General features: G+C 27.5%; 3 protein-coding genes across 3 annotated transcripts; 1 reads left to right on the top strand and 2 right to left on the bottom strand.

The window, feature by feature from the left end:
* Positions 1-26: 26 nt before the first annotated feature.
* Positions 27-3,032, bottom strand: Alg3 (ALG3, alpha-1,3- mannosyltransferase). Its single transcript, XM_076398629.1, has 2 exons — positions 1,631-3,032; positions 27-1,573 (listed from the first exon to the last, which is right to left on the bottom strand). The coding sequence occupies exons 1-2, from the start codon at positions 1,893-1,895 to the stop codon at positions 417-419; spliced, it is 1,422 nt and encodes a 473-aa protein (XP_076254744.1). The 5' UTR covers positions 1,896-3,032; the 3' UTR covers positions 27-416.
* A 322-nt stretch (positions 3,033-3,354) lies between these two features.
* Positions 3,355-5,798, top strand: Dlic (Dynein light intermediate chain). Its single transcript, XM_076398628.1, has 9 exons — positions 3,355-3,805; positions 3,859-4,035; positions 4,090-4,264; positions 4,322-4,505; positions 4,555-4,668; positions 4,723-4,909; positions 4,959-5,097; positions 5,182-5,322; positions 5,398-5,798. The coding sequence occupies exons 1-9, from the start codon at positions 3,638-3,640 to the stop codon at positions 5,547-5,549; spliced, it is 1,437 nt and encodes a 478-aa protein (XP_076254743.1). The 5' UTR covers positions 3,355-3,637; the 3' UTR covers positions 5,550-5,798.
* A 103-nt stretch (positions 5,799-5,901) lies between these two features.
* Positions 5,902-7,639, bottom strand: LOC143192872 (zinc finger protein 277). Its single transcript, XM_076398635.1, has 6 exons — positions 7,479-7,639; positions 7,219-7,408; positions 6,935-7,167; positions 6,511-6,822; positions 6,119-6,446; positions 5,902-6,067 (listed from the first exon to the last, which is right to left on the bottom strand). Exons 1-6 carry the CDS (start codon positions 7,492-7,494, stop codon positions 6,004-6,006), a joined length of 1,143 nt encoding a protein of 380 aa, XP_076254750.1. The 5' UTR covers positions 7,495-7,639; the 3' UTR covers positions 5,902-6,003.
* Between the last annotated feature and the right edge of the window lie 841 nt (positions 7,640-8,480).

Raw genomic sequence — 8,480 nt, forward strand, 5'->3', positions numbered from 1 at the left:
TACGGGAATAAAATTAAAACACCATGAAAGAAATATTTAATTTATTGCCAAAAATATGAATTTCCACTTGATTGTTTGGAGCAATTGACACAATTTTTCACACAGTATGTATTATAATTTAACTTAAAATTAAATTATAAAAAGAAATGAACAGAATTTCCAATAATTATATAGAAATAATAGATAACCGGAATTAAATTAATTCATTGTGATCCTATTCCATTTTAGTTTTGTACTTAAACAAGACAAAATAGTTTGTTTTAATCATAACTAATTTTTCAATGTGCTTCAGCATCAACAAAATTATCTTTGGTAACTTAATGAAGCATGTAAACATAATTTATGCAAGAACAACAAAACACAGGTATTTTAACTGTATACTTCACATATAATTTGGATTGCAGTTTTTCATATAACTAAGCCTTCATAGTTTTATAAATACCGCAGATCAAACTAACATGGCATAAGTGAAGAAGTAAGCTTGAGATATTTGTACTGGGATAAACATTCCAACAGAATTCAATCAAACCTAACAATAAAAATCTGAAAGGTTTCCTATAATCTGTACAAAAAACCAAATATAATAAACTATGAAAGTACCAACTGTAAAATTGATAATGCAATGAACGAGCACAGGTTATGCCTATAAGATTTGTAATAAAGAATGGCAAGACAAACAATTGTGAAATCTTTGCCATTCGATCCTGTAATTTAAGTTTTTCCTCATAAAAACTATCTTGTGATGTACCTTGTGAATTCAATTTCATTTGATTTTCTCTAGTATCAAGGTATACTTTTTCCTTTTTCGATAATTGCCCATTCATTTTCTTTTTTGTTAGCATTTTCTTATGTTTTTCCTCCTGCAACTGGATCTTAAAAGAATTAGTAACCACATTCAGCTTAGCGTAACTACTTAAATATCTTCTTAATAATGGAAGAAAAACTATTAACAATGTTATGTGTAAGGCAAGTAAACTAATATGAAAATATTTATGCTCAAAAATTAATCTGGGCAAGAATCGATAGTTAACTGTCCATTTATGTTCAAATACTCTACCTAAATCAAAACTACGTTTTATATAAGAAAATGGATTACCATACAAAAATGGTACAGCTAATATTAACTGAACAAAACCACATATAAATAAGTTAATAAATGTATCGCCATAACTTAAATTTGTAAGATACACTACTAATAAACAAGGTGAATATAGTAAAATATTCATTTTCACACTCACGGCTAATGAATAAAATATACTTCCAATTTTCCAATAATTAGAAATAAACAGGTTTAGACTTACATAAAATAAGAGTACAGCTATAGGATCATTGAACAATCTTAAAACAAAAATTGAATGAATCCTATAAGATGTTAATGTTGCTAATACCAAAGCATATGGTGGTATTTTTGCAGTAATTCTATATATACGATGTATAAGTAAAGTTTGTAACAAATATAAAACTAAGAAAATATATTGAGCCATATAAATATTTCTTCCTTGATTTGTTACATAATAAAAGGCTGTATACAGGTACACAAATCCTGCTGGATAAACTAATGGGCCTGTATCTCCTAAAAGTTTAAATTGATATTAACCATATTATTTTCATATAAAAATAAAAACTTCACCTTTCAGATATTGATAATCCCAAGTGCCATTTAAAAAACCTTCTACTTCTTGCATATAAGCATTCCAGTCAATTTCTGTGTATTTAATTTTTTCAATAATATATACATTTAGAACAGCTTCAAGCAAAAATATTAAAAAGCAAATAGGACCTAAGTAATGTGGATCAAAAACCAATTTTTTTCCAAATTCAATATTTAAATATTTCTTTAAATTGGTAGTTCTAGTAGAGCTCTTTAATATAGGCTTATATTTAACTGATGGCATGGTGATAATACTTGTTACCCCATGAGTATTATATCTTGATATCTAGGTTAAAGTTATTTTTAATATATAGGTATGTATATACATATATAATGACAAAATACAGAAATTAGTAGCATTGGGAACTATCGACAGAAAACAGCCGAAACAGTCGATAGACAAAAAACTAGATAAATGCATGAATCGATGATTTAATTAATTCGTGATGTCAGAAGAAGATGTATCAATCCATTCCTGTATAAATTGTGAGAGAGAAAAGGACGGAGATAATTGCTTGGAGCACTTAATTTTAACTTGTTCATATTTTTAACGGGAGAGTAAGCCCCGCGAATATGTACATATTCCTTCACGAACGAACCTTAAAAAGGAAAAGGAAAAAAATAATTACTGATTACTAGTATCATAAAATTAATAATTTTATTTTAAAGGAAGTAGAATTACTTTTATATTTGAATTGATCTGAATGTTCTGTGGAGCTCTAAAAAGGAATAGAATTTTGCTATGGAATTGAATAATACCCTACAAATGTTTTATCGTATTTTAATGTTTTTTTTTAAATTTCAATCGCTGTTTTTAAATAGTATACTATAGTAAACATAAAGAATACAATAGAACTGAAACAAAACTTAAAAACTAAAGATCTACAATAACCATAAATACTAAATAAAACTTAAAGATATACTTGATCATAGAAAAAAACTAATCAAAGACAATTAAAAATGATCGCACTATAACTACTAGAGCTATTTCAAATAATATAAAAACTTTATTTATTATTAAATGGAAATATTTTTTAACACAAATCGAAGGTTAGATCCAAACCAAAAAGTAATTAAAAAATACCTATTATTACCATAGAAATACTTAAAACTATTTTAGTATTTATTAGTGTTGGGAACTATCGTCTGAAATTGACTATCGACTGTTTAGTAATAGACTACATTTTACTATGGACTGTTTTAGTCGCTATTTTTGGTTCGACTGAACTTTTTATTACTTTTTACCTCTTGACTGTTGCAGTCGACTATTTTCAGTGGCTATTTTCGGTCCGATTGATTTTGTTACTATTTACTGTATTTCTGTATTTCAGTTACTATTTTTGATTCAACTTGTTTCATTCGACTGATTTTTAACGTTCTGGCTCTGTCATCCTAGCTGCGACTTTGACAAAAATGTACCCAATTTATGCTTACATAGATTTATACGTAATGCGTGTTCAAGATTGTTAATGTAATAGTAAACTAGTAAAAAGTAATAAACACAAAACATTGAAAAACAACCACAAACAGTGTATATTTTATGGTAATAAAATCAGGCGAACCGAAAATAGCGACTGAAACACCGGATAGTAAATAGTAGTCAATTACTTATCAGTCGATAGTCGTCTGTTTTCAGTCGATAGTTCCTAACGCTAGAAATTAGTATTAGTATTCTGAAAATCTAATGTCATATGTATCTCAATATAGCATTCCTCCTAAAATATTTTATTAAGTCTACTTCTTTTCTAATTGTCACTCACTATATAAATTACATACTAATAATAAATAAAACTAACATTTTATTTAACATTACATTACCTTACTACATGAAATAATCTACAAATACACCTACAGAATAGAAATATTTTGTAGGCTCGGTGAGTCATATAAATCCCGTTAGTATTCGTTTCTTTCGTCCATCCCATCATAGAAATGTCAAAGTTTAGTAAAGTATTGCGGTCTTAAGTATTTTTTGCAAAAGTAATAATGCAATTAACTCAGAATACTTCCGATAATTTACCTACAAACGACGAAGATAATTTCAACTTATGGCAAAGTATCTTACATGAAGTACAGAAACATGGAAATCCTAAGTTAAGTCCAAATAAACAAATTGTTGTATTGGGAGACAATGAGTCTGGAAAAACTACTATGGTATATGCAGTATGTAATGGTGACAATACATATTGATTTTATAAGTTTCTTAGGTCGCTAAATTACAAGGTGTTGAGAATTCGAGCAAAGGCTCTGGCCTAGAATATGCATACATTAATGTTCGCGATGATTATCGTGATGATCATACACGATTATCTGTATGGGTTTTAGATGGAGATCCATCACATTCTGATTTATTAAAATTCGCATTGAATGAAGAAACTTTTCAGGTATAGGTAATAATAACAAATGTAAGCAATTCAACTAATGTAACAAAATTATAGGAAACATTAGTTATACTTACAGTATCAATGACAACTCCTTGGGGTATTTTAGAACAGTTACAACATTGGTCTTCAGTATTAGCAGATCATCTTGATAAACTAAATATTGATATTGATACCAGACAAAATAGAAGACAATCCTTAATTAAAAAATGGTTGGAATATGTTGAACCTGGTAATCTTGAAAAATATTCCTATGAAATATTATTAATTTGCTTTTAATTTCTTACAGGTGATGAGTTAGATCCAGCCTCTCCTATGAAAAGAAGTTCACGAAATTTAGGAGATGAAGATGAGGATTATGATAGTACATCACTACCAGAAGGCACATTAACCACCTATTTGGGTTTAGATGTTGTAGTTGTAGTTACAAAAACTGATTACATTCAAACATTGGAAAAGGAACATGATTATAGGTATTAATCTTTACATTTAATATTAATTGAATTAAGTTTTTCCAATTAGAGATGAACATTTGGACTTCATGCAACAGTGGATAAGGAAATTTTGTCTACAACATGGTGCAGCTTTGTTTTATACTAGTGCAAAAGAAGATAAAAATTGTGATTTGCTATATAAGTAATAAATTTATATCAAAACATCAGTACAAATTTATGTGTGGTAATGTTTTAGGTATTTAACTCATAGAATTTATGGTTTTCCTTTTCACACCCCTGCATTAGTAGTAGAAAAGGATGCTGTTTTCATTCCAGCTGGATGGGATAATATTAAAAAAATTAGTATTTTATATGAAAATATGCATTCCTGCAAACCAGATGATTATTATCGAGATATCATAGTACAACCTGCTACTAGAAAGGTTATATTTAGAATTTATAAATGTATATATTATACTTTTTTTATAACAGGCTGTTAACAGAGAAACTGAGTTGATTGCTGAGGAAGAACAGGCATTTTTAGCTAAATTGCAACAAACATCTTTTGTAACAACAGCAACACCAGGAGCCAGATTAGGGGAAAGCCCAATTAGACCCAATCCTATTGCAGGTAAATTTAATTTGCATTTGCTAAGTAATTAACTTAAACTTTGCTGCTAAGTGCTGATATAAATTACTTATTATTTTATTCTAGGTATGCAAGCTTCTCCTCGCAAATTAGATGGTTCAAAAGTTGTGAGCACTCCAGGTGGGGAAGGTGTGCTGGCCAACTTCTTTAATTCCTTGCTTCATAAAAAGACAGGAACACCAAATACATCATTAGCAAATAAATCAGGTGAGACTGATTAGTTTGCAACTTTTTTACTCTTAAAAATATGATTGATTTTGTATTTGTCCTGCTTATTTTTAGGATCAGAATCTCTACCAGATAAATCAACTATGCGTTCAGATGCTGCAGCTGAACTTGACCGTTTTATTACATCAAAAAGACCACCTGGCCCTTCAAGTGGTCCCAACAGTGCAAATAGCAGCGGTGTTGATTTTAATGCCTCAGATTGCTAGAAGAATGCCCTTGCATATAATATCTAGTTATAGAAGTAGTACTGAAAGCACAAGGGTAGTAGCATCTGATCTTCAGATTTTGCTTTATTTAATAAAATATATATCTTACACTGCTAACCTTTAAAATGAATAATTCAATTTAAAAGTCTTCATATGTCACAATACTTTGTCTTAGATGTTTAAATGTTAACTTAATAATTTATTTGTTACTTACATTTTGTTTATTTAATAATATACATTTTTAAAATTTATGGTTTATTTTATACTGACATAATATATCTATTAATGTGGCTATTTAATAATTTATTGGAAAATAAAATAACTTAGCATATAGTGAAAATGAAAGAAAAAATTTATTTTTAAATAGTATATTTCATATGTAATATGACAGTTTTAAGATTATCACAATTAAATAATATAGGATACATTTATATAAAATAATATATTAAGTATTTCAATCTTCTAAATCTTCTATTAGATACAAAAATGTATCATTCTCATAAGTTGGGAAGTAGAACCTAAAAATAAATTATAAATCACTAATTATTGATAATAAAAAAATTTCTTACTCAGGTTGATTAAAAACTTCTGTACTTGGTATTATACAATGTTTAAAATTTCCCAAATGTTCCTCTAGAGCGTCTGATGATTCTTCAATTTGATTACAATATGGACACTTTCTATTATGAATCATTTTTCTGATATAATTTACTAATTTGATTTTTTGATAAAAGTCCAAGTCATTAGTTGAACTAATAAAATCAAAATTGTGTTCATTTATCATATGCAAGCACATAATGTTTATATCAGTTTCAGTTTTTGTGCAAAACAGACATGTTATAGAATCTTCTTTTTCATTCCAATCTGAGTACTCTTCATCACTATTTTCAGTACTTCCTATTTGCAATTTTAGTATTATATTAATATAGGTAATAAAAATAAATAATAACAATTACATTACCAATAGGCAAAGCATATCTATCATCTTCTTTTTCTATCACTCTCCAGTCTTTATCAACTTCCAAATAATTTACAATATAAAACTTATCATATTCACAATTTTGTGGATTTATTCTTTTATGCAATTTTTTTCTCATGTGTTCTTTCAATATATTGCGGTCTGAAAATTTACCTTCACAAAATATACACACTAGTAGCTTCAATTTTTCTTCAATATGAGTGATTAATTTATCAATAAACACTAAATTTTGAGGATTACCTAACTGTAAATTATGTTGAACAGATAAATGATTAAGATAATCTTTTCTTGTTCCTAAAAAATAAATATGCATAGAACATTTGACATATATATACATATATATATATATATATATATATATATATATATATATATATATATATATATATATTATATTGATATATACCTTCATTTTTATATTTACAAAATAAACACTGCTTAATGAAATTCTTGTCTGTTCTCTCATATTCTTGTACTTTTAATACATAATCTAGTGCCAATCTATGTCTAAGTTCTTTGTCTTCTTTTAATAATGAATTAAATATAAAAAACTGGTTTTCAGTCCCATCAATTTTAACAGAAGGTATTATTTGCTCTATAGGAGTTTGTTTTAACCTACTTCTCCAGTATAAAATATATCTATAACATTTAAATGTAATAAAAAATTGAACACTTATTCAGAAGACTTACTCTGGCAACTTTTTTATATTTTGCACATCTTCAATGACGCAAGTATGCACATTAAATATATGTCTCAAAAATATGTCAAGACGTAATTTTAAATTAAAGCTATCCTCGCAAAGAAAACATTTAGTTTCCATATTAAAAGCTTCCATATCCAATTTTGGATTTTCTAAAGTAAAGGGTCCAAACATTTTATCTATGAATAAAGACAGGTTTTATCAACTACTTCTATTCTACAATACTTAGATACATTGTTTATGTTTTACCTTCTTTTATAGACATATTCCGATACACTGTATTATAAAAATATTATAAATTTTAAATGATTTTAATGTGGTATTTTTTTTACTTTTTATTATATGGATTATGAATTATATAATCGAAATATATCGATTATGACCAAGTATATTAATTATAATGATCTAAAGTAATTTAGTTAAGAGCCTTCATGAACATAGTAAATATTAAGAACAAGACCACAAAATATTGAGAATTCCTCTATTTTGTGAATAAGACATAAATAAGAACATCAATTTTGCCCCTTTATTTCTTCTTATATTGACAGATTTCAATCCAGGATGTCGAAAGAAAACTATCGATAATTAAAAAATTTCGATATATCGGAGAATAAAAAACATCAATAATTTTTTTCAAATATATTAATATATTTTCAACAGTCAAAAAATTGACATTAAAGATTTTAAAAAGTAGCGGTATTTTTAAAAATGTTTATAAAACATCTTTAATTTTTTTTTGATATCGAAAAATATTGATATATCAGCCATTATATATTAATTTATTTTAGGCATCCCAATATAATTGCTTTTTATTACTTTTAACTTTAATTTTTTAACTAAGTATTGCATATCACTTCAAGATATCCAACCGTAAAAACATCATATGAATGAATATTTTTGTCATATTTATATCATATTATATTTTTTTACCATTAACTAAAACCTTAGTATAATGAACATCAGCTCTTACTCAGCCTGGTTACTGCCGTGAGTGGGATAGTTATTTCTTGTCGGATTTTCCACTGTTGCCTATAAAGTCATTTACAATTACAATCACAAACATAATGTACATCCATGCCCCAGCGGGATTCGAAACACAAAATATACAGACTTTATTTCAATGTTCTGTGATTCGGAACGACGACTATCGCAACAGTAGAAGGACCGTCCTGTTGCCTTGACCACTGCGCCACCAAGACGGTTGACAACGGACCTACGGCTTATGTCTGAAAACGAACCCTAAAGTAATCA

Source organism: Rhynchophorus ferrugineus, unplaced genomic scaffold (assembly GCF_030347505.1).
Source record: "Rhynchophorus ferrugineus isolate W39M unplaced genomic scaffold, kcgeb_rfMv2 rfM3, whole genome shotgun sequence".
Taxonomy (NCBI): Eukaryota; Metazoa; Arthropoda; class Insecta; order Coleoptera; family Curculionidae; genus Rhynchophorus; species Rhynchophorus ferrugineus.

Bases quoted from the DNA above. Each gene is read 5' to 3' on its own strand.
- Alg3 (XM_076398629.1), bottom strand. From the start codon at position 1,895: ATGCCATCAGTTAAATATAAGCCTATATTAAAGAGCTCTACTAGAACT. The intron at 1,574-1,630 runs GTGAAGTTTTTA...TTAAACTTTTAG, and splicing joins GGATTATCAATATCTGAAAG to GAGATACAGGCCCATTAGTT.
- LOC143192872 (XM_076398635.1), bottom strand. The intron at 6,823-6,934 runs GTATATATCAAT...TTTATTTTTTAG, and splicing joins TTGTAAATATAAAAATGAAG to GAACAAGAAAAGATTATCTT. The intron at 6,068-6,118 runs GTAAGAAATTTT...ATTTATTTTTAG, and splicing joins GAAGTTTTTAATCAACCTGA to GTTCTACTTCCCAACTTATG.
- Dlic (XM_076398628.1), top strand. From the start codon at position 3,638: ATGCAATTAACTCAGAATACTTCCGATAATTTACCTACAAACGACGAA. The intron at 3,806-3,858 runs GTATATGCAGTA...TAAGTTTCTTAG, and splicing joins AGTCTGGAAAAACTACTATG to GTCGCTAAATTACAAGGTGT. The intron at 4,910-4,958 runs GTTATATTTAGA...TTTTTATAACAG, and splicing joins TACAACCTGCTACTAGAAAG to GCTGTTAACAGAGAAACTGA.